The 26,946-nt window shown below is 42.6% G+C and overlaps 1 protein-coding gene across 1 annotated transcript in view; it reads right to left on the bottom strand.

The window, feature by feature from the left end:
• LOC133455497 (GDNF family receptor alpha-2-like) overlaps positions 1–26,946 on the bottom strand; it is a 168,036-nt gene that overhangs the window by 52,163 nt on the left and 88,927 nt on the right. The window contains exons 4-6 of the mRNA XM_061734569.1: positions 21,920–22,029; positions 21,411–21,551; positions 5,759–5,940 (exon numbers count right to left, since the gene is read on the bottom strand). Of these exons, the coding sequence (XP_061590553.1) occupies positions 5,759–5,940; positions 21,411–21,551; positions 21,920–22,029 (433 nt within the window). The remainder of the gene's footprint in view (positions 1–5,758; positions 5,941–21,410; positions 21,552–21,919; positions 22,030–26,946) is intronic.

Below are 26,946 nucleotides of genomic sequence, written 5' to 3'. Positions count from 1 at the left end.
GGGCCGGTGTCCTGCATGTTTTAGATGTTTCCCTGCTTTAACACACCTGATTCTAATTAATCATCGTCATCAGCTTGTCATCCAGGGCTGCACAATTCTGTTAATGACACAGTCACTTGTATCATGGTGCACTGAAGCAGGGAAACATCTAAAACCTGCAGGGACACAGGCCCTCGAGGACCAGGGTTGTTGACCCCTGATCTAAAACATGCAGGACAGTGTGCCCTGAGGACCAGGGTTGGGAAACACTGCTGTAATCTATACGGTTTACAGTCACATTACAAGATCTATGCTCTGTCATCATCATGTTGAACCCACCCAGAGATTCTCTTCAAAGATGGACTGATTTGATTGGCTCCTTATAACTTTTGGGAATAGTTCATGAGCTCCAGTGAATGGTAGCTCCATGTACTTCCAAAGCAAACTTACATTTTCTTGCAGTACGTTTTAGATTTCTAGGCTAACAGTTGGTAGTAATTATACGTATTTTGTAAATAACACTAAATGTGCAATCCATGTGCAACAGCTGCAGAAATCGCAGTAACTTTCTTAGGGTACTTGGATCCAACATGCCTTCTGATGTGTCTTACTCACCAAGCTAGCTGTTGCTCTTAAAGGTAAAAGATCAGTTCTATGGAAGCAGTGGCCATGAACTCCTTCATTTTGCATCTATTGGTATGGACCTAAGATTCTTTTTTTTATGCACTTCTGTAAACTCAGAGTTGAAATTGCCACGGGTTGTCTGTTGGGGCCCTATCCACACTATCAATTAAATGGAATGACATTTTTGAAACTTTGTTTTTTCCTTCATCACCGTTTTCAGTGAAAAGACAGATTTGTGAATGATTTTTCATTCTGGTGTGGATGCTGCATTTCTTGAGGGGTTTCCACTATTTTTTCTGACACAATTTACCATCTGTCATGATGAGTAACCATAGCAACGACAAAAGTTGAGACCCCAAATAATTGAGATGAAGAGGAGACCTTATGGAAGTAGAGGAGGAGCAGAGAAAGATGAAATCATCTCTTCCCTCATAATGGGGATAATGAGATCTCTCACAAATAACATGCACAAGCTTGGAGTGCTGATGTAGACCCAGTAGTATTATGCGTTTCACAACCTCATCCCCACCAAAACAGTGACATGCTTCCCAAATAACAAACCCTGGATCACCAGTGATCTGAAAGACCTCTTCAACACAAAAGGGTGATCCACTGCAGTTTTTTTTGTCATCATAGGGTTGGAGTTGAAGACACAATCTTACACCTACCTTAAAAAACCTAGTCATCTGTGCGGTGTGAAGATCGTATCATTTGATTTCTCTAGTGGACTTCACGCAATTAAGCTTCAATTTCTGTTTAAGAACCTCCTGCAGACACAGATGGATCCCTCCACAATCACCTGTCTACAGTTTGTGAGAATAAATAATAAGAAGCACCACAGGGGACTGTACTCTCACCACTCTTCACTCTTCAATACTCTGAAATACTAAAATGACTCTGAAGTTGTGGCACTCATCAGTGATGGACAAGAGATTAAGTACAGAGAACTGGTTGGTTGCATGATGTGGGAGCAATCAACGCATCTGGAATGTGAACAAGACAAATGACATGATTGTGGATTTTAAGAGAGGCAGGATTAAATCAAATAGTTTTTCCATTATGGGAGAAGAAGTGGAGGTGTTGGAGGAGTATGCAACACATGCTGTTTAGAAAGAAAGGACAGAGCAGACTTTACTTCTTTGGAAAGCTTAGGTCCTTCAGTGTTTGAACCCAGATGTTTGAATATCTTCTATAAGTCTGATGTGGAGAGTTCAGTCACATCTGCAGTCATCTGCTGGGGAGCAGCATCAGAACCAGAGACTTAAACTTACTGTACAAACTGATCAAGGAGGCTGGTTCTTTTCTGGGGACTGTTCTGGAGCATCATGAACTTATTGGACAAAGAAGCATGCTTTCATAAGAGACTCAAATACTTGAATTAGTGCAACATAAAATGTCTCTTAGGGATTCATAAATCATAATTGAAAAAACCTGAATAGAATAGAACTTAATTAAAATAGTAATTTATCCTGATGTAGGCTATTCGCTCTCTGGGCTGACATTCACAGCCTTATGCTGAAAAAGCATAGTCTACCCTAACTCAAAACTTTGATTCATGTTGTTTTGTTGCCGAAACAAACATACACTAATCACCATCATCTAATAAAATACATTGGGTTGAATTAACTAGAAAATGGTCTTTTAAAGCCTCTGATGGTGCTGCATCAGCCCTAATATCTCTATGCATGACTTAAAAGTAAGGAATTATTAGATGAGAGCCTTGGGACCAAAAATCAAGTTTTTCTATTGTTACAAAAGAGTTGTATGACTGCAATAATCTCCCTTAGAGCTGCTTAATGTAAACAAAAAGCATACATGATCCTGAGTCACACGTACATGTGATCTAATTTCTAATAGTTGACTTGTTCGCTCATTTTCCAACATTTATGTACTCGTTTATCTCCTTTAGAAGAATTCTAGATGCTGCAGCAGTCAAATCCATTAGTCATACTCAAAGTGAGTGCAAGAAAACACTATTTATTCACCTGTCAGCTCACAGATTAGTGAATGATTCACTCATAAAACTCAACCTGAACAGAATAACCTGTTCACTTGTTGAAGTGGCATTTATATTACCAAAGAGAAATTAAGCCCCAGTGTGGAGCACCCTGCTGTCAATAACAAAGATGCAATTGTACTGGTGCCGAAAAAAGGAACACATTCATTTTTAAATGTTGAGGCTTTGAATCCCTCAATGATGCACGAGGCCTCAGCATCAGTCAGTGTTTTACCTTCATCGCAGTCAGAGTTTAGGAGATCATCCTGAAATTCCATACACGTCACGGCCAATGTCTACCAACCAACCACTAACTACGTAGTATGAAACGGTGTTTACCAACCAGAGACATCACGGACTAGTTTACTGCTTGTAGACCATGAAGACAAGGAAAGGGACCACTATCATTATGGCCCAAGCACTTACAGTGCGAAGGCCCTATTGTATCTGTTGGAATCTTTTTTCTCGTTTTTCTTCTCTCGAAATGAGGGCCTTTTTGCCCCCTTAAACGTGCCCCAAAAGTCACCAAATTTTGCACACAAGCCAGGCCTGGCGAAGAATTTGATATTTAATGGTTTGCATTAATGGGCATGGCCTAATGGCTCAACATCGCCCCCTAGAAAACTTAAAAGCCCCACAATACGGTTTGACGTACTGTACATGCACGGAAATCGCTACACACCTGTATCATGTCGCAACTTAAAGGGATTGTGACATGAAAAACACATTTTTCTTGATTTTTTGTGTTTTGTTGGGTGTCTTGACATCAATTACACCCAAAAAATGTGGGTGTATTGTGTGCTTTCTGGGATTTTCCGCACAATTATGCAAAAACGGCGCATCTGGTTGGGTGGCGGACCTATACGTATAGGTCCGCTAAATCACCGCCCCCTCCACCCAGCTCCCTGTCTCTTCTCCTCTCCAGCGCACCATAAAGGCTGATTTATGATTCCGCGTTACACCGACGCAGAGCCTACGGCGTAGGGTTATGCGGCGACGTGCACCGTACGCTGAACCCTACGGCGTAGGCTCTGCGTCGATTTAACGCGAAACCATAAATCAGGCTTAACACGGAGCTGTTTAGAGTCCCCTCTGTTCTCATCACCGGAGGACAACTGCTAAAAAGACCCGCGGCCACTGACTGGACTTAAGATAAGGGGACACTGCTGCTACGCATGCCTTTATTTTTGTGATTGTTTGCGGTCGACTGCTTCGCTGTGCTGCTTTTCCGTGCATGCTTCGCCTGTCGCTCCCGGCTTAACTCTCCGACGCCGCTGTTAGCGTATTGCTAGCGGGGAGCTGCGGTCCTCTGGTCATGGACTTCATCCCCGGGCTGTAGTCGCCCTGTCTGGGCTGTGTGTGTGGGTGTTTGTGGTTCAGTGTGTGCGCGTGTGTGTGGAGACGGCAGAAGTGTGTAGCAGTTGGATTGGAGGAGGTTGGGAGGAGGAGCGGGGCAATGATTGACAGGAAAAGGGGAAAATGACGCGTTTTTCACTGCGCAAAAAAACACCGTCATAAAAAGCCAGGCATGGAGTATTGGAGCGAAGTTTTTCTTGTTATACCTTTTTAGACACATTTGAGGGATATTGGCCAAGACTTTTAATAGTGTTAAAAGCATGTTAAAAATTATGTCACAATACCTTTTAAAGAAAAGTCTCTTGGCCCCATGGCCGAAACCGAACAGGAAGTCGGCCATTTTGAATTAATCATGTAATTTTGGCAAAATTTATGCCATTCCTTCGGCAGTTAATGTGGCCCGAACTGTAACGTGAGAGGTGTGTTATACATCAAAATGTGTGTCTCCATCCTGCGACGACGCACATTACTTTTCTCAAAAGCGTTACCGTGGCGAGGATAGACGTCAAAAAGCGCGCCCCCCTTCATCTGATTGGTCCGTATTTGATAGTTCCTACTTTCTGCCATAATTTTTGAACGGGTTGTGATAAAGACATGTGGGTGGTGTCATCGGATTCGGTATTGAGTACTTGACCTTCATTGGCCTGAATTAGCCTGGCCCCTTGTTCTGATTAGTCAATATTTGATAGTCCCTATTTTCTGCTATAACTTTTGAATGGTTTGATATAGAGAGTCGTGGGTGGTGTCGTCCGCTAAATGTCCAGGCCTGAAGACATCTACATGCAAGTCATACAAGCGCTTCCACTGCAGCACGCCTGAATGTGCACAAGGGTGCGAGGGCCCGTTCATCGCTGCTTGCAGCTGTAATTCATATTACAACTTATAAAACGGTGCGCCTAATGGTCCTCAAAATACGCTACCTTGTATATCCCATAATGCAAAGTGCCATGCTGGTGGACACGGTAACAGCCGTCAAGTGCCCGGTGTCTGCTTGTGCTGTAGCATAGCTGTTCGTGTCGTGGATTTCACAATGACAGGTGGACCAGTAACTAGTACATACTGTCTACCAATGTTCTCAGTCCTGGTCCTCAGGACTGTCCTGGATGCTTTAGATGTTGCTCGGCTCAAATACACCTGATTCAAATGACTGGATCATCATCGGCCTGTGATCAACGACCATTTCTCAATCTATGTTCTTGTGTGTACTTGTGTTCTTGCATTCCTCATCTGCAACTGAAGTTCTAATCCAGTTTTCAAACCCGCATGTGACCAAGAATAGACAAAATACCTGGATGTGTTCTCATTCTGCACATTTTATGAAGTATGCATCCAGTGGAAGCTTGTGTAGACTTGAGATGACAAATTATCCCAGAATGCATTTCACACCAACAAGCAAAAGTAATAGGAGAGGAGAAAATATAAAGCTATAACTTTATATTTAACAGAATTTAGTTTTAAGATGTTTTCATATGATAGTATAGTTATTATAACTTTATATTTGTGGTAGAGTTCTAAATATAATAGTCTATTTTTTCTTTTCACTTCTACCAAACTCTGGGATTGTTTCTCTGAATTTGACCCCGGAATCTTCTTTGAGAAATACTCCGAACATCATGGTAGCTGGATGCCATAGTAATGAAACCAAATGAAAGACCTCCATCAAGTGACACCAAAATTGTATTGAACAACAGCTGGAATTGTAGGTTTGTGGGATTATAGCAAATTTACATGATAAGTAAAACCTTATTAGCCCATTTATCACTCACCTCTCCCCCCAGACGCAAAACAAATATCCAAACTCACCTGCAGGTTGGCACAAGTGGAGAACATACAAGCGCTGTCCATGGGCTTGATGCCATTCCCGTGTAATGAGGGAGCGGGCTTGGACATTATGGGCGGCTGGGCGGGGAGTGGGAAGATGGACGGAGGCTCAGTTACAGGCATCCCCCCCTCAGAACCATAGCCAAATGACAGGATGGCGTTTTCTGAGAGAGGAGACAGAGAGGAATGCAAAGACAGCAGCACGGTGGTCAATACATGTGGACACGCAGGGTAATCCATCACTTCTTACGGTCACATCGCCTTGACAACGGAATTCCAGTTTGTTCACAGTAAAGCACTTGCTGTCTTTTCACTCATAATTGCACAATGTCTGTCTTTTTGGACTTTAACATTTGTGCATTTAGACAAGGGGTGGGCAATCCTGGACCTCGAGGGCCGGTGTCCCTGCAGGTTTTAGATGTTGCCTTGCTTCATTGCAACATGATACAAGTGACTGTGTCATTAACATAATTGTGCAGACCTTGATAACAAGCTGATGATGATGATTAATTAGAATCAGGTGTGTTAAAGCAGTGAAACCTCTAAAACGGGTGTCGGACTCCAGTCCTCCAGGGCCGGTGTCCCTGCAGGTTTTAGATGTTTCCCTGCTTCATTGCACCATGATACAAGTGATACATCAACAGAACTATCCAGACTTTGATGACAAGCTGGTGACGATGATTGATTAGAATCAGGTGTGTTAAAGCAGTGAAACATCTAAAACATGCAGGACACCGGCCCTTCTGGGATTCAGTTTGACACCTGTGCTCTAAAACATGCAGGACACAGGACCAGGATTGCCCACCCCTGATTTAGACTGTAGAAACATTTTTTTTTCTTCTTTTTAATATTTTTATCCTGGTTTTTTTCCCCCATTTTTATCACCCAGCTCTCCTACCTAAGTAACAGTACTGGGCATTTCCATCCTCTACCAACCCCGGGAGTTCCTGCACTGAGCTCAGGTCTCCTCCTTAACCTGAGGAGTGAGCAGCAGCATCTTTTCACCAGACAGGGTGGGGTTTCTCTGGCCGGACGTAGCCCGTGGAAGGATCACGTTATTCCGGCCGGATCCTCCCCACCGTGCCCCCCGTAGAAACATTTTAACAGACATTTGTGTATTTAAGTAAAAAAAAATGCCCAAATAAATGTATAAATATATTTAAGTCTCAAGCATGAATGTATGAATGAATAAAATAAAGTCAAATAAATTAGGAAACAACACTATGCGGGGATGGAAGTCTCATTAATTGAGACATAGAGTTAAAGATCAAATTTTCTGGTTTTACGTGCTGCTTCATTGAATTTGGGCACTAAAATGAACTGAAAAAACAAGTGGATGTGACACTGTCACAGTGAGGACACTGATAGATGCTAAGATGGGAAGAAGGAATGATGTCTCCAACACAAAATGGAAAATAACATTGTTTTCTCGTCCAAAACTAGGCATTTTTAGCCTTCGTCATTTGCAACACTATCAAATGATATTCCCTGGTGACTCCTTGTTTTCACGGTATTCCATCACCCAAGCTAAACAGATGAAGTTATTCCAGTCAGAAACAACCTCTTGGTGCTAGGAGATATTTCAGGTGATTTCCGCGAACTACTTTTATTATGGGCATGCCAAGTAATGGCATACATACAAATACAAAAAGCCAAATTCAAATTCACATAGATGGAATACAAATAGAAAGAGTTAAAAAGATAAAATTCCTGGGTGTGATCATAGAAGAAAAAATTAGCTGGAAGCAACACATCAAACATGTTCAAAACAAACTGTCAAAAAGTATTTCATTATTAGCAAAGGCAAAACATTTCTTGAACTATAAATCACTACTCATCCTCTATAACTCATTGATCCTACCCTATTTAAATGACTGTTGGGAGGTTTGGGGGAACACATACAGAAGCTCACTTCACTCCTTGTGCATATTACAGAAAAGAGCTGTGAGAATAATATACAATGCAGGTTACCGGGACCACACAAATGAATTATTTTTACAAATCTAAATTACTAAAATTTCTAGATCTAGTCAATTACAATACAGCAACATTAATGTTTAGAGCCAAGAATAATTTATTACCAGGACATATACAGGGGATATTCTTTGAAAGGGAGGGAGGTTATAACCTCAGGGGCCAACTTAATTTCAAAGTTATCAATAGACGCACAACACTGAAGAGCTTCTGTATGTCTACCTATGGTGTAAAACTTTGGAACAGCCTGAGCATAGATCTAAAACAAAGTCAAAACGTATCACAATTTAAAAAAGATATAAAGAAACTTCTTTCTCAAAATACAGTGGCGAATAAAAATGTAGATATATATAGATGTATTTAATATGTGTAGATATATAGATTCATATTATGGAAACATGTTATATATATGTATGTATATGGACATATAGTGATATATTATACATACAGTATTTATGTATGGGTATATCTTTGTTAATATATATGGATATATAGTTATATGTAGATATGTTGGTAAATGGATGTATATTCATGTTGATATATAGACTTATATTGTGTTTTTTTTGTGTTCTATAAGTAAGCTTATTGATTCTCTTGCTATTTGAAAAAATGAATATAAGATTTAGGGGTAGGACCTGATAAGTATATACTTCAATCCTACTCCCTTTAGAATATGCTGGTGAATCTGCAAGGTCTGCCTTGTCTTTTGTTTACAGACATGTATGTATGTGTGTATGTATGTATGTATGTATGTATGTATGTATGTATGTATGTATGTATATATATATTTGTACTTTATTTTTTAAAACTTTTTAATATTGTTCTTCTTTAATTTGCATATTCGAAATAAAGCTCAATAATAATAATAATACAGAGTCATGGGTGGTGTCATGGGACTCGGTTTTGACTCCTTCACCTTCATTGGCCTGAATTAGCCCCGCCCCTTCTTCTGATTGGTCGATATTTGATAGATCCTATTTTCTGCCATAACTTTAATGGTTTTATATAGAGAGTCGTGGGTGGTGTCATTTGCTAAATGTCCAGGCCTGAAGAATCTACATCAAGTCACATTCCACTGCAGCCTGAACATGCACAAGGGTGCGAGGGCCCGTTCATCGCTGCTTGCAACTTTAATTTTACATTATGTCTAAAACACCTGCTCTGTCATTTGGAGTCTCACAGGCCTCTATTTTGGATCCAATATCATTGTTGTATTTAATTCTATATTGTTAGATTATTCATTGGTTTAAGAATGTGTTCAATAATTTTTATGCTTTTATAATGACATTCAACTTTACTGTTTTAATGGTTCAGAGTTTCACCATTTGTCAGTGCTGTTAGAGGTCTTGCAAACCACTAACACCTGGCTGAACAATCACTGTATTTAAATAAATGCAGACAAGAGTTAAACTTTGATCATTGCACCAGATAAAAAGATCCCTTTGGTCAAACAGACTTTGCTTCTCTGGTTTCTCCTGTGCTGCTGTAATTGATCAGTCTATGGTTCTTGATCGTCACTCTCGAAAATTAGTAAAGAAGGGTTTTTATCACTTGAGGAACATCTCGAAGGAACTTCTGACAATTTTAAGAGCACTTACTCGCTTGTTACAATATAAGCTTAAGGTTGAATTTGCAGAGGCAGGAGCTGACGTGGATAAAAATGACTTCATATATCTACAAATCTCTCATTTTACACTCCACCTTCAGGAGTTTCAGTGCCTCACTATCACATCATGGGGTAGAAATACCTACATGACATCTCATCTCCCCTGGACAGCAAAGATTTTCAAGGTCTGAAATGTCTTACTGACTAACGTGCCATTTTTGCTATTTTTGCCTGAAACCCGCACAGAGCCTGGCAGCCCAACTGTTTCAGCTCATGTTCACTCTGCAAAGTTTACTTCCATCTGAATAATAGATCCCGGTCACCTATTTTGGACATCTTTGTTTTAGTGTATTGTTGTTACTGAAAATACTAATGTCTCTGCTCTCTTTTACAAAACATTTCAGTAAAGACATCTGCCAGAATTAGAAAATATGAATGCAAAGACCAGAAACTCTTCAAAACAGTAGCTCAACACGCTTTAACATTTGTCTGGAAGCTGGTGAGCATCTGAATATAGCGTTAGGGGTTTTTACAGCGTGAGTGGATTCTGAGCTGTGACCGTTCAGCAACGTATCCGCCTGTCGAGTTGAGATGCTTGTGTACAGAATGGAACGTGATGCACACGCATGTGTTTGGTGAAATTATTGGTGAATAGCGTCCTCTGAGGCCACTGGTTCATGTCATTTAACTTTCTAGACTTGCTCTTAAATCAGATCACATCTCTAAACAGCATTTCTTTTTGGACAATGTTTTCAATAATTTCCAGTAAGAACCTACAAAACACATTCACTTTTATTCACTTTCACATTCATTTATCTAATCCGAGATTGTGTAGACGATACTTCAGTCTCTCTCCAAGAAAAAGCCATCATCCTTCCGGCTTTGCATCCATTTGTAATACAAACATTAGAGACAAATGCCACTTCTTCTGATCTTGCAGTTCTGTTTTAGGACTAAGTGAAACAATCCCTTAAATGAACAAATACGGTGAGACATGAGCGGTGACGGTGCGTCCATCAGAGTGGCTTGCGATGGTGTATGAGGAGGGGTGGGGGTTGTAAGCCTCATTGGGGTCATCAGGTGGGCACCCTCTTTCCCCGGTGTTTCGATGATAGGCCCACAACACCTCCAGAGGGCTCATCGGCAACACCTGGCATCCCAGGTGTGCCCCCCTCTGCTTTCAACCCCCTGTGTCAATACTTTGGGGCCCAGGAGGAGTCTCGCCTCTTCACCCAGAGCCACCGACTTGCTTCTTCTGCTGCACCTGAGAGGGCTTTTATGGTCTGGCGTTGGGCTTGGCCTCGAATCCCCAAGTCCTTACGCAGCCTGATGGTAGACTTGCCCAAGAAGCCTCTGCAGCCAACTTCCACTGGGCAAACCTTGACTTTCCAACCGCGTTGCTCTGCATCAGCTGCGAGCTCGCTGTACTTAAGACTCTTGCGTTCGAAGGCCTCCTCAACAGCAGCCTCCCAGGGAACAGTGAGCTCTATAATATAGACCGTGTGAAGGGAGGAGGACCAGAGCACTCCACTTGTTTAAACAATGGACCATCCTTTGTGGTTACGTACATACGCCGGTTTATGGCGTCCTCAGCTCCAAGGTTGAGCAGCTCGTGCATTTCCTCGTCTCCCCAGTTACTCATCTTGCTAAAATATGGCGCTTATCCACTAGTACCTACTCAGCGCGCCCCGACTCGGGATGCCTCGTCACGCCTCGTCACGCCTCCACCCGCTTTGTCCTCGTTTGTTTTTCCACAGGTGAGAAGTGGGCGGGTTGGGGTGAAGCTGCTGTGACATACTCGATTGCGCAACCCCTTTGTTTGTGTCGGCGCTGATGAGAAATAAGCTGGAGCCGCGAGCGGCTGAGAAAAAAACAGAGCGCCTGGTGGATCTGGTCGTTCATTATCGCCCGTCTACATCCCTTTTTAATTCTCTCCTCAGCCACCAGGTTTATGAACATCTGCACCTCAGAGTTGGATCACCAAACAGACATTTGCACTGTATAATAAAGTCGCCGCGAGTCGTTCTCGCGCTGACTCCCCGCTTTCTGATTCAAACGTCTGACGGCCCCGCCCCCGACCAATCAGTGGCGTGTAGAGTGATGACGAAGATACAGGGATGACTCAGCACGCTTAGAACCTCAGCACAATAGGTACAGAAAAAGTACCTACTCGGCACGCCTCCACCCGCCTCGGCCCGTAGTGGAGAAGCGCAAGACGGGGGCGTGGCGAGTAGAAGCCCGCAGAGTAGCTACTAGTCGAAAAGGGCCAAAAGATCTTACCTGTGATGTCCTGCTGCTGTTAATCTCATCAACTGTTTCCTTGTTGTATGACATTATTATAATACATTTAAAAAGAAAAACAACTTCCCTGGTGGGTTGTACAAACCCCTCCCACGACCCGCCTTCCTGCGTTCTGTGTACATTAAACCTGACCCGGTTAAGTGTACCATGTACCTGCATCAGTCAATGTAAGACAGGTGACGCGCTACATCCACGTGTTCAACGCAGGGTATCCACTAATGTAAAACGGGCTTGATTGCTACCTAAAAGTATCGACAGAAATGTTACCAGTTCAAATCTGATTCTTAAAAAACTATGCTGTTCAAAGTCTAAATCTCCTAAATGTTTGTCTTTTTATCATGATCTGCAGCAGTGAAGTCTTTTCTTCAGTCACAACATCTGAAGCAAGGAACAAGCTCTGTACAATGCTGCACCCTCTGCTCTGTGACACCGGACAGCAGGGAGACGGAGACAAGGTGACACATCAGTCTGGTCTGTACACGAATTAACTTTTCTAGATATGAATTGCTCAGTGCAAAGTTGATAAAATCTTCAAGGGCAGACAAATGTTTGCTCACATCCCTTTAAACTTGAAAATGTGCAAAAATATATTTGTTTAAAAAAGCAAAGTTTAATATCTCATGATGACAAAGCATGTGTGGAGGACAGAGATGATAACAATGTCTCCTCTAGGTGATGCCAGCAATTAAATTTGATTTAATTAAAAATACGTTATTAATCCCTGAGGGAAAATTAATTAACAATGTATACAAATCTACTATAAGAGCAATAAAACCCTCGAAAGGAAGAAAAGGACCAGAAACACAGACTGTTCACAACACTTCAGCTTATAGGAAACTGCTTTCAACCCTCACGATTTTAAAGCCATGCCTTTTGACACTTTTTTAAGTGTTTGACGATTAAATGTTTATGTCCGAAATAATAATCACCCACAATGTTAAGCAATTTCAGCAAATGTCCTAAAAATAGATAAAATATCCCAATTAAAGTTTAGAAAGAATGATTTACTTCTTTATTCATACACTGAGCAAAACTTTCTAATGTATATATTTGAGTGGCAAAAACATGGTAAATTCTAGGCATTGTAGTTCATCTGAGGTCAAAATTATAAGCACTTGTTTTCAGACAAAGGACTTCCACTCAAGTGTGAGTGTTTTATGTAACGCTCAGAGGCCAGATGCATAAAACCCTCCTGCAGTCATCCCTTAATATGTTAGCAGTCATGAAATGGATAAACCTTGTATCCTTTCAACAGATTCCTGAAAAGGCTTCTGAAATCAGATGGATTCCCCATGGATTGCAGAGGAAATACTCGCTATCCTGATAGATCCGACCCACATCTGGAAAGATGTAGGGTCTGAAAACAATCCTTATCAAACTGCCTTTGCGTGGAGTTGGTTTGCGCTGCGACAAATCAGAGCAACAATGATGAACAATAACAACAACTAAAGAGTGTGTTGAGTAGAAGAGAAAATCAAATAGCCTCTAGCAAAACATCAAATCCATCTACCCTGCACAGGAATAATTTGAGTGAATCTTTACTGTCGATGCAAACACTGATTTAAATATTTTTTTGATAATCCTCAGCTATAGTCATCTCTACACTATGTATGTTCATCTACCCTAATTTCAGAAGTCACAACTGAAACAACTTCTTTTTTTTTTTGCACGCATATTAATGATTGATACCATGCCGGTAGAAACCAAAGGCATATATATGTGCATTATTACTATATTTTATATACATATATATACGCATACATATGCATACACATACATAAATATACACATACAAACCCAGTGATTTTTTTTATTTATTTTTTTTTTTGGGGGGGGGGGGGGGGGGGCGACGATATCCACTGCCAATCCTGGAAGCAGGAACACACGGAGACACATATCAAGCACTGGAAATCTGCAACAAAAAAACCACAAACAAAACACAAAACCGACACGGAGCTGACCAAAACTCGAACAGCAATCGACCCAAATCTTGAGATCTGATCACAGTCTGAGCTAAGCTACCACTACCTAACCCCAAAAACTACGGAGCAAGCATGCAGGTTAACAAGTGTGTGTGTGTGTGTGTGTGTGTGTGTGTGTGTGTGTGTGTGTGTGTGTGTGTGTGCGTGTGCGTGTGCGCGCGCGCGCGCGTGCGTGCGTGCGTGCGTGTACATGTCTTTGTGGCTATGTGTGTATGTATATGTTTGTGTGGCTGTGTATGTGTGTGTAGCTCCACCTGAAGTGTATCTATAGTGTGGGAGGGGGGGGAGCAACCCCGCCACCCGCGAGACCAGAGGCCGACAAGGAAGAACCCGGAAACCAGCCCACCAGCAACCCCACAGAGGGGAGAAGTATGATGGAGGCAACCCACCGCCAGCGAGCCCTCCCCAGCATAGCCGGCCAACTGAAACAACTTCTGAAATAAAGCCTGATAGAGGTGAAAAGAGTATTGTCGGAGCTCCAACCCAGCTCCACTGGCACCATCCTCTGTTAGGATAGGACCAATCACGTGGCCTTCGCTGAGCACTTGACAAACACCCCCATTTAAGATCTTGGTAGAATTGGATGACATTGGTATATGTAAAGGTAGCAAGTTAACGGTTGGTTAGTTGTTCCGTTAGTCTACCTGAAGGAATACAAGCCAACTTGAAAGATGGATCGACCGGAGGAGATAGCTTCTGCCAGAGCAAAATGTGAACAAGCTATCAATGTTCAAAAGTTGGCCATCCTCTGTGTGGCAGGGTGGAGAGGTTGATGGGACACACGCACCTGTGTCCCATCCGCCTGGGTGGCTGCCGCGCCTCCACCCTGCCTGCCTTATAAGGCAGAGCTGGACAGCAGCAAGGGGTCCCTGGTATGCTGATGTCCTTGTGCACGTGTTGGCCATGATTTGGGTGAAATAAAAAGGGTCTGCACTAAACTCCGTGTCCTCTCCATCCTGTCGGTTGGGCGCCAGTGTAGCACGGCGAGTGCCACGGGGCACTCGCCAAACCAGAATATTTTTTTGAGGTGAAGGATTCTGTTTTACTAGTCAGGAGGATACAATGTGGTCCTATATGCTGAATGATCGTTAAGTTAATTTCTCCTTTCGTCCATCTTTCACATTTAATAAAAACAATACATTTCCTCATTATTCTCTTACCAGGACTACTTCTTATTTAGTTGCAGTCTTGTTTTCATCATGAAAAAGGGTAATTGAAATATATTTATCATCTTAATTTTTCATTATAACACACAACGCACAGGCAGCAGGGAATTAGTGCGTTAGGTAGCAGTGCTGCGTGTGAAAATGCGCTGATAGTGATTGGTGATCGATTTGGTTTCAGAACCGCGGTGGTGGACAGCTCCTCCAAAGAGCTTCTAAAAGAGCGAAACTAGAGAACGGTGTTAAGAAGTCATCTGGGAAACACCTGTATCTTAGGGTCCTCTCTTAGTTGAAACCTTCTTTGAACCTCTCTTAAATCCTTAAGAGAGCTCGGATCTGGGAAACCCGGCCCTTATCAATAAAAAAAAACTAACGACAATTTGGGAGGGTCTTTAAAAACAGGACGAGTAGAATCCACATCAACCTCTCCATGAATAAGTTTCACCTTGGGAGTAACCGCCTGTCAAAAGCAACAGGCGAAGACTTCGAGGGAGGCCCAGCAGAGCCTGGCACAACCTGGAAAAAAGGAACCCTCAAACACCGGCCAACTTCCTTAAGCTTAAGAATATCAGATTGCCGCTGCTGCAACATAGTTGACTTCTACAAGGATACAAAGAAGGAAAATAAGAGTTTCAGTCTGGCGAAAAGGTCGGACGGATGAAAATGCTGTGTCTCAGTTTGTTCCGGAGATGTCAGCATTTTCCATAATCCTCTGAAAGAACTAAAATTGTCAACCTGTGTGGCTGATGTTTATGCAATACAATCCGAGACAACTTCTACCCACGACTGACCGTTTGTACTACACACAGCCACAATCTGTAAATACTAGACTATAGACTGAAAAGTCCCTTAGCATGTGGCTAAATGTTCCATGGTTTAAGACAACATTACATTAACCTTTTACCTTGGGCTAAGCTTGATATTCAACCTGACACTGGCGAGCAATGTCATTAAAATCTGTGGAAGTACTAGAGCCATAGAGAACAGTAAGTGTTCAGCATAAATGACTGACAATCGTAAGAGTTGTTGCTGCAGAGTGTGAGGATGCTAGGTGCAGCAATGTCCACAAACTACATGTTTACTCAGATAAACAGGTAAATATATTAAACATCTGGATAATCTTGGACACGCTGCTTCACTGTCAAATCAGTACGTGGTTCATCTGATATCCGCGCTGCTGTCAACCAATCAGTGTCCAGCTTATTTAATTATTAATGAACACATCAAACAGCATTAGGGTAAACGGCGGGTAGACATTTTTTTTGGGGACTAAACAACATTACACACCCTATTTAGAGACCTCAGACACCTAATTAGAACTGAATTAGTTTGACACCTTTGAGGGTAATTATGTTTTGTTTGGTCTTTATTCACAAATAAGGAATCAAGTAGTCATGAAAGGTAAAGTAGTTAAAATAACAACTAGCTAAATACGGTCATTTCTTCTGTAAAGATGGACATTTTAACATGAAGGTCAACAGAATGGACTCAGTTTTGGATGCTGCCCCGAGTGGTCAGTTGCAGAACTTCAAGTTTTAGAGCTTCAGCACTGAAGACAGACTGGCAAGCTGGATGTGAACCTTCAGTATTTATTATGGGTTTAAGTGTTTGCCACATGTAACGCTAATGACCATTTTTCTCTGCAAAAAAAAGTTCATTTTTTTTGTACTGTACGCTGCTGTAGAAACTTTCCCCTGGAAAAAAGAAGCCTTATACTAACTTTCTCCAGATGTGTTGTCATGATCTCTGGAATCGGAGGCACCTGTGATCAGCCTTCATGCAGTGGAGACATGTATCCTGATCCAGTAAACTCCACTTATGGCCTGCTTTTTTTATCTTGTATTGGAGCTGAATAATAACAGATGGACAATCATTGAAACCGTGTGTGTATGTATATATATATATATATATATATATATATATATATATATATATATATATATTTATAGTTTACTGTGGTGTTTCTCTGATAATGAACACGCGTGTTCAAACTGAGCATGTATTTCATAGGACGTGCAGAGGTGATGTTGTGGCCAGGTCCGTCTTATTTAAAGAAAGCATCTTGGGATCGTGGAAGTCTCATCTCACACACTGTTCTTCCTCTACCTGACCTTATCACTCCTGCTCACAGTCTCTATTTTTTTCTCTTCTTGTAAGTAACTAAGCAATTTTTTTTTTCTGAAAGTAAAGTGAGGAGATTTTACAAATACTATCAGCCCATTTAAACAAATATTTCATGATTTAAAAAATAATGACAACATTGGCCGTGTTTCCCAGATCCGACCTCTCTTAAGGACTTAAGAGAGGTTCAAAGAAGGTTTGAACTAAGAGAGAACCCTAAGATACGGGTGTTTCCCAGATGACTTCTTAACACCGTTCTTTAGTTTCGCTCTTTCAGAAGCTCTTTGGAGCAGCTGTCCGGTTCTGAAACCAAATCAATCGATGCCAGGCAAATCGATCACCGATCACTATCAGCGCATTTTCACACGCAGCACTGCTGCCTAACGCACTAATTCCCTGCTGCCTGTGCGTTATAATGAAAAATTAAGATGATAAATATAATTCAATGTCCCTTTTTCATCAAAACGGTGCGTTACTCCGTTATTTCTGGCTACAGTGAGGCTTTTTTTCCCCACACGCAGAGACCGGGAGGAAATGTGGTGGGCGTGTGTGTGCGTTCAAAAACATGAGCCAAGAGAAGGCGAGTTTCGCAAATCGCAACGTGGAATTACAGCAATCCCTGGTTTTTCGCAGGGGTTATGTTCCAAAAAGAACCCGTGATAAGTGAAATTCTTTTTACAATTATAGAAGGCTTCTAATTGCGGAGATCAGCACCGCCTCGCACGTATTCCTCCTCTTCTGAATGATGCTGCATCCCGACTCGCGCTGTATACAGCGCGAGTCGGCAGGTGTGTTTTTTCAAGAGAAGAAAATAGTTATGGGTCGTTGTCTTCGCTCTTTTTTCTTCTGGGCAAAAAGATTCTTTAATATAAACCGACACCATTGATTATATTTGAGACTGTAATGAACGATTCATCAAAGGATCCTGTTCTTCAGCTGCTGCTTCCCTGTCATCACATAGGTGTAGGTGCGCTCGGGCTCGGGCTCGGGCTCGGGCTCGGCGCAGGAGGATCGGTGTCCCGGCTGCCTGGACAGCCCGGTCCGACAGCACGTCCAGGAGATTGAAGTGCTGACGCACGAATGCGTTCATATAAACAGTTCTGCTTCGCGCACGGTGACGCGGTTGATTTGCAGAGAGAACATGCTGTAAAGCAGCCAAATTATCAAATAAATGATATTCATGATGATCATTTTATTTGTGCGTAATGCATAAAGCATATACAGGAACACACTTGTTATTCCTTATTTTTCTTTTTTTTTCCCCTTTGCTGTCACCAATAAATGCTAAACAATACAAATTTAAAGTATAAAATAGATCAAAATTTGTGCGGGGTGCATTGTTTTAATATCTCATTACTTGGTGTGATATTGATTTGCCTGACGCGGCTGGATCTGTGAGTCACTAAGTTGTTCACTAAGATGGTTGTAAAGACTGGGTCAGCAGCATCTTTCATTTCCTTCTTAATGAAAGAGATACTTAAGCTAAGAGCGACTCTGGGAAACGCGATTTTCTTTCACAGGCTCCTTAAGAAGGTTTGAAAGAAGTCTTTCGCTGTTAAGAACTACTTAACTGATCTGGGAAACCCGGCCATTAACTGTATTTCAGGGTCGGCGTCATGGGGGGTCATCCGCGGGCCATGCCCCCCCAAATGAGTTATTGTGCCCCCCTCCACTCGCCCACAAGCAGGCCAAGCCTTTGTGCCAAACTTTGTATTTTATTGATTACTTATCTTATTGAACGTGAAATCATCCTTCGTAAATTACATTTAATTAAAACCCGTGCTTATTAATCACAAAACACAGGTTAAACATCATGACCAAATCCGCTCCGACCCCGTGTGTCTGTGATCAGCGCAGACAGACTGCAGTTTCGCCTGAATTATGGTTCCGCGTTAAATCGACGGCGTAGCCGACGGCGTAGGGTCGCGGTGCGGTGTGCGTCGCCGCGTACCCTACGCTGTCGGTTCTGCGTTGGTGTGACGCGGAACCATAAATCAGCCAATCAGGGAGCAAGGGGTTGGGGAGCTGGGTTGATGTTGGGGAGCTGGGTTGATGTTGATCTGCGGACAAAACTCGTTAAGGAGCATCAAACTCACTCTTATCTACGCGGAAATAACGCTAAAATATAAAGAAGGCTTCCCAAAGTGTGATCTATGGTGAAATAGGAAAATTAAGATGTGTAACTCTTCTAAAGGTGAGACATGCATTTAATTGACTTCATGGCGCCAGCCTTGGCGTTTATTATTACGCAAATGTGGAATGTTTGGGTCAGTCTAATTTCGTCAAATTAAATTTGGAGATTCACCGTTCACAGTTTTATGTGTATGCGTTGTATGAGAGAGAGATGGAGAGGGCGAGGGAGGGAGAGACGTGGCCTGTACGTCGTTGTTTTTTGTTTTTTTGCAGTTTGAGTGCACAATACACTTGTGTGTGTGTGTATTAAAAATAGATTTTGCAGTATGTTGTGTAATTGAAACTGGTTTGCTGTGATCGTTGATGGCAAACTCATATTAAGCATTTACATCATATTGCGTTCTTGAACGGCAGTTTGTGCCCCCCCGCTGGTTATTATGTGCCCCCCAATTAGATCTGTTCTGCCGCCGACTCTGCTGTATTTTACTCTAGAATCAGTCGGTATTATAGTATCAATACTTTTTTTTTTTTTAGCCCAAAATTCAGGAGGACTTCTGGATCTTTCCTCCTTCTAGAACTGTTTCATCTCAGGCACATTTGTCGGATGTAAGTGGACGTAGGTGTGAAGGGATCTCTGGAGATCATTCCACAGCATCTCTATGAGATTCAGGTCTGGACCACTGCAGAAGGAGAATTTTCTATTTTTTAAGTCATCTTGTGGGGGATTAACTTCCATGTTTAGGCTCATTATTCTGCTTTCTCACAAAACATAAACTGTGCAAAAGGCTCAAGGAGCTTAGCTGCTACACCCCACTCTCCCCCTCCCCTTGCATATGGCCTGCTCTCTCTCTCCTACCTGTGCTCGCCCTTTGCCCTCAACAAGTGTGGGCTTGTCCGCTCTCTTCACTCGCCTCTGCTGTATTTCAGGAGAAGCAGCAGACAGACTGAAACAGTTACTTTACAGTTAAAGGAGGCGTCTGTAAGAAATGGCCAAAACTGGTACTGCAGTCACTTTCCAAATATTGTTGAGCGGCGTGTACCCTCCCCCTCCTCCCCCGACCAGAGGTTGCCAGGTCGGCTGCAGAATGCAGCAGGAACGTAGGCTGCCATGGCTGCCATAATTAGAGCCGAGCTGGCAACCCGGATGCCGAAACAATACTGACCCGGTGATTGGGAGATAGGTGGAGGGTGGAGCTTCAGAAACAATACTGACTTGGTGATTGGGAGATAGGTGGAGGGTGGAGCTTCAGAAACAATACTGACTTGGTGATTGGGAGATAGGTGAAGGGTGGAGCTTCAGAAACAATACTGACTTGGTGATTGGGAGATAGGTGGAGGGTGGAGCTTCAGAAACAATACTGACTTGGTGATTGGGAGATAGGTGGAGGGTGGAGCTTCAGAAACAATACTGACTTGGTGATTGGGAGATAGGTGGAGGGTGGAGCTTCAGAAACAATACTGACTTGGTGATTGGGAGATAGGTGGAGGGTGGAGCTTCAGAAACAATACTGACTTGGTGATTGGGAGATAGGTGGAGGGTGGAGCTTCAGAAACAATACTGACTTGGTGATTGGGAGATAGGTGGAGGGTGGAGCTTCAGAAACAATACTGACTTGGTGATTGGGAGATAGGTGGAGGGTGGAGCTTCAGAAACAATACTGACTTGGTGATTGGGAGATAGGTGGAGGGTGGAGCTTCAGGCCAAAACAAAAAATGACAACATAAACATCAGTTGAGGGCTGCAACTCCTCTTTTTAAACTGGAATATCCTGGCTTGAGTGCTGTTGTCAGTGACATAAGTATTTGAAATGAACATGATTTTTAAATGTCTATTGACATATCGGGGTCATTTTATGATTCGTTTTATTATTGCTCTTACATACAGCTCCTTTAAGCATCTAGTTGAGACCATAGATGGTGCTGAGTATTCTCCCCTTTTCAGCAAGTTAATTCAAAGAAGCTCGGAACCACACCTCAAATTTTATTCCATTATTTAGACCTCAGGGCGGAAAATGACTGACTCCTGTTATCTTTCTTTGAAGTCATTCTTCTGTGTATTCACTCAGTTCTTACTCTAGCACAACATATTCTATTACTTTTATTTTGTCAGCTAAAGTCATATTTGCAACTTAAATAAAGATCAGATCACATTTTATGACAAATTAATGCAGAAAATCTGTTAATTCGGACAGGCTCCATATACCACTTCTTACCATGACTGGAAATTTAATTTTAGTTGAAAGAACTGATCAATAAAGACTTAACTAATCCATCAGATTTTCAGAGTAACTTGAAAAATAAGCAGATTATTGATAAATAATGGTAGTGGTGTGGATGCGTGGACGTGCACTCACTGAGGCAGGTGTTGAGCGTGAAGTCGCGGTGGAAGGCCTCGCACTCCTGCTCCTGTGGCCCCGCTCCTCTGCAGCTGCACCACAGGCTGATGCTGATGTTGAACGGGCTGCTGTCGCTGTAGTTGGGCGTCACGTCTGAACCTTATGCCACACAGGCCGGGAACGGATGGAAGCGGAGGAGGAACATTACCCAGGAAGAAAGACAAAGAGGGTTTCTGTCAACTTGGAGCTGAATCACTGGATGATTTCCAAAGAAGAAATGAGTCACCTGTGAGGAGTTTTTCTATTGCAAATCCACAAATTAAAGATTTAAATGATTGCGAAGGACGAGGCTGATGAAAGCCAGCTGGTAAACAGATGAGAGGGGACTAATGTGCTTAAGCCATTAATATCTCAGTATAAATGTACACAGAAATCGTTACATCTACAGACTTAATCAGAGCAGCAGTAGTCACACAAGGAGCTGCCTCATTACCCAAAACAGTTGCCACAAGAATTTACTTTCTTACCAATGAGGCCGACGTAGGACATGAGGCAGCCGTTGTAATTGTCATGAGGACAGGTGGTGATGGTGTGCGACGTCATCTGGCAGTTCATGTGGAAGTCAGCGAGGCGAGACCTGCGGCGACACACGAAGGTTCGTCGATGAGTTCTACTACGAAACCATCAACTAAACAGAGGACGCGCAGACTGGATTCAGCTCTCACTTCTCACGTCTTACAAGTCAGCTGAATTCCTTTTTTTCATTGATGAAAGGATCAGGGTGGTAGAACACAATAAGAGAATATCAGCTTATTCCCCCCTTTTAGAATCAAATATCCTATTGTCATGTCAGAGTGCGGCTCTTCTTAACGATATGGTGAATAAAAGTACAAAAAAATAAAAGTGCAGCTTCAAAGAGTAGAAAAAAATAAGACGAGCCACACTAAAATATACCATAAATATATAAAACATAAGAAGTATAAAACAAATACAATTATATGAACATACTAGCTTAAACATCTGTGTTAAAGTCCTCAAAAACACATTCCTCTAACGAGGTGCAAATTATTGAAAAGGCTTCAGACAACAAGGTTGGAATAACAGTCAGGAGACTGATCAGTCAAATAATCTACTCTGTCATAAACTTATCTGCCTTGACTTGACTGATGAGTCTAGGCAAGGCAAGGCGAGGGAAGTTTATTTGTATTCATGGATATCATGTGACGTCACACAGTACTCGCAGCGCCATCTTTAGGACCGACTTTCAGCATGCCGTCTATCACAAAATTTACACAAAATTAGTAGTTAAAATATGATCCAGTTTTGAAACTCAAGCTTAAAAGTACCAGTGCAGGTTTGGATGTGTATCCAAATGCAGCTGAGAACAGTTGAGTCGTCCAACTCAACTGTAATAAATTGAGTGTTTCAGCTGATCTGAGGCTTTCTGGGAGTTTGTTCCAGACATGTGGAGCATAGATACTGAATGCAGCTTCTCCATGTCTGGTTCTGACTCTGGGAACTGATTAAAAAACAAATCCAGATGGCCTGAGGGGTCTAGAAGGTCCATACTGGGTCAGGAGGTCCCTGATGTCCTGGACCATTCAGAGCTTTGTAGACCAGCATCAGAACTTTAAAGTATGTCCTCTGATGGACAGGAAGCCAGTGGACAGACCTCAGAGCTGGACTGATGTGGTACACTGTGTTGGTCTTGGTGAGGACTGGAGCAGTAGACGTATGGATCAGTTGCAGTTGTCTAGAGAGTCCATTAACAGCCTCAATTGTGGAATCACACTGTTCTGGCAATGATCAGACAAAATGTCTTGCATGACTTTAACATGAGATACTTATCCATGAGAAAAAAGAAAAAAAGAAAAATCATGGTGTCCCACAGGGTATTGTACTTGTTCATATTGTACTGTCGGTCAGCACGTGGCCGACTTGACTTTGGTACTCTAAAAAGCAATATTTTGAGTTAAGACGTAGGTGAGCTTTAAGCTGAATGTGATGTTATTGTCAAAACAAGAATTCAGAGTTCAGCGGCTCTGCAGTTAACCTCACTGGAGTGAGTGTGTGCTACCAACTTAATATTAACCTGCAGAGTGAGTAATTGTTTTGTAAACATTCATTTGCATCCATTCATGAAGAAAAACACTTGTAATAAAGGATATTTATTTCATCCTGTTATTAAAATGTTTGAAGGGGAGCTCATGTAATTTCATCTCAACCATCTGAACAAATGCTGTCTGGATGGTGCTTGAATCATAATTACCGTGAACTGACCCTTTGAGGAGCAAAGTTACTTAGACTGTTAAGACATTAACGTGCATGATGATTCAATTTAGCAAAAAAAGGGTAGAAACATGAACCTAAACAGGCTGAAATTAACAGCACCAACAATTACACTTAATGGGCGTGTGTTTCTACACTTAATAATGATTTTTCATTAATGATTAACTATAAATCTATTCACATTTGTTGGCGAGCCTGTGTGAGGAAAGATATTAACCTTGTGTTAAAAAAAAAGCGGACTTAGTTTTAACCAAACACGCAAAAAAAAAAGAGATCTCTAGTAACTATGTATTTTATTCATATGTTTTTTTCAGGATTGCATTTGAGCTCCAGCCAACGCTCAGCTCCAAGTTAAACCAATGGTGCAATGGAGTTTAACACCCAGTTAAACCCTAAAAATCTGCTAGGATAGTTAAAGTGCAACTGGTCAGTACTGTTTGTCAGTTTACTACAAACATATTACATAATATGACAGAAATATTAGTTGACTGATCCACTGATTGAGGTGTGGGGGGGGGGGGGGGGGTCCAGCAGCAGCTGTGGGACCAGATGGTTCAGCTGGTTGAGCAACACCCATGAAAGGAGCCAAGTTTGGGTCCCAGCCGTTTGCTGCATATTTTTCCACACACTTTCCTGTTTCTACACTTTTAATACAGACGTATAGTTGAAATAAGGACATTAATCATATCTGATTAGAATGAAAGTAAAGTAAGTTGAAGGCTAAGCTCGCTAAGCTAAGTTAACTATGTATAACTGAAATAAGGTGGACATGTTCCTGCTGGCTTCTCTAAAAATTATCAGTGAAAACGTTTCCATTTTTAATTCTAAGACTGTTACAATTAGAGATATATCTCCTAAAAGTTCCTAAGAATTGGGCGCCGGACAGCTCAGTGGGTAGAGTGGAGTTTTAGTCCCTGTCGGTCTTTGCTGCATGTATTCCACTGTTTCCTGTCCGCTTTCACCAGTGTGTATTTATTACAGTGTCAACTCCATGTAGGATCCGCTGACCTGGCACACTGACACTCTATAACACTTGCACTTGCAATTAGTAATGAACGTAATAGACGTAATCAATTATGAAAAACCATTGACGCAGAAGTTTTTAGCAGTGACACACTGTGTAAAATTACGCAAATGACCGTGGATGCATTGCTGCTGTGCAGCGGCCTACAGTATGTGATACTGGTGACAGTGCAGAGGGCTTGCTATAACCATTTACATCAGCCGTCCTCCACAGTCTATTGTTGGGCCACAGTCCTACGTGAGTTATGTGACTGTGTGATAATATGAACAGTGGAGGCCTTAAGCGAACTTTAAGGCCTTGTTCTGAGACCAACCTCGATTTTCTAACAGACTGACCGCATGTTTGGAACAAAGGAAACCCCCCCCATGGACTCAAAGCTCAAGCAGATTTTGCATCTAAGGCCCTGCAGTGATAAGGAACAACCCTCTGATTGGACACAGACCCCAAACTGCAGGAAGGGCCGCATCTACTTCTTGGGCGCAGCTATAAAGGGCAAGGCCCCCCCCCTCTCTCACGCTCTCTTCTCTTTTGCTTTTTTCCCTACAGGATCTCTGCACCTCGGAACTGCCAGGAGAGTTCCCTGGGAGCCGGAACTACCACTTTAGCATGAAGGGCGACTAGCCACGACCGGCCTCCTCCTGTGATCGGTGACCGAAGAAGCATCTGTCTAGAGCGCTGCACGAGTGACCCACGAGGTTCCAAGCCCCAGAAAGCTGAACCAGGGACCCTACATGGCTCGACGTGAACGCCTTTGGACCGACCTGGAGCTGAAGGAAACCAGCTGCTGTGCCCATGCTGCAGAACCCCCATCCACAGCACGGATAATGGGAGAGAGTGAGAGCCACTCTTTATCAGGATCCCCTGCTGAGCGTAACTACCCTTTGTTCAACAAAGAACGCCGACCAGCCAGACCAAACCACCCTTTTCTTCATTTACAAAGATCCATGTAAGGGCTGCTTCGTGTCTGGGCAGAGAAACTTAGTAACGCATTTTAAAAATTAGTTTTACATTGTGAGCCGGACTGCTGATCCTGTCACAACTGTGCTCATTAGTTGAGTGTGTTTGTTTATTTAATTGTTTGTCTACTGCTGGATCCACGTCACTGGACCTTGATGACATGTTCTTCCACAACAGAAAACAAAGTCCTTCCTCATTTCCCAGTTGAACAACCAGAGAGCACCTGTGAAGTTAGTTTCACACACACACACACACACACACACACACTGACACACACACACCCGCAGTGACACCCACACACACGCGGATGATCGGAAGTTTTGCATTTATGTTAGTTATTTGTTGTTTCTTGTGTAGTTTAGCCATCAGAATTTATCCGAAGTGTTGTTTTATTTATCTATTTATTTATTTATTAATTTTTTACCTTGTCTGCACACATATTAATGGTTAATACCATGCTGGTAAGAACCTAAGGCATATATATGTGCATTGTTAATATATTTATCTCATTAATATATATATACGCATACACATATATACACACATACAAACCCAGTTTTTTTTTGTTTTGTTTTTTTTTGGAAGGGGGGGGTGACATCCGCTGCTAATCCAAGACGCGAGAACACACATGGAGGCACACGTCGGGCACTGGAAATCTGGAAAAAAAAAACAGAACAGACACGAAACAGGCACGGAACCGGCCAAAACACAAGCAGCAACCGACCCAAGTCTCGATATTCAATTACAATCTGAGCTAAGCTACCGCGATTAACTAACCCCAAAAACTACAGAGCAAGCATGCAGGTGAACAAGCCGACAAGGAAGAACCCGGAACCCAGGCCACCAGCAACCCCACGGAGGGCGAGAAGAGGGCGGGAGGAAACCCACCGCCAGCGAGGCCCGCCCCCCCCCCCCCAGCGGCAGCCGAGGGAACCCGCAGGCGGGGACCCCACGACCATGGGAAGAGGCAGCCAGGGAATCCACGGTGGCCGACTGGGACCCAGGCGAACCCGACCACCCGGCCCGGGCCGGACATGTAGTAATAATAATAATAATTAAAGCTGCAAGCAGCGATGAACGGGCCCTCGCACTCAAGGCCACCGCCCCCCATAAGCATATCAGAAACGATACCACCCACGACTTCCTATGTCAAACCATTCAAAAGTTATACCAGAGAAAAGGGACAACCAATCAGAAGAAGGGGCGGGGCTAATTCAGGCCAATGAAGGTCAAGGACTCCATACAGAGTCAGATGACACCACCCACGACTCTCTATGTCAAAAT

The sequence above is a fragment of the Cololabis saira genome, chromosome 11 (assembly GCF_033807715.1).
Source record: "Cololabis saira isolate AMF1-May2022 chromosome 11, fColSai1.1, whole genome shotgun sequence".
NCBI lineage: Eukaryota > Metazoa > Chordata > Actinopteri > Beloniformes > Belonidae > Cololabis > Cololabis saira.
This window is presented reverse-complemented; position numbering and strand designations above follow the sequence as displayed.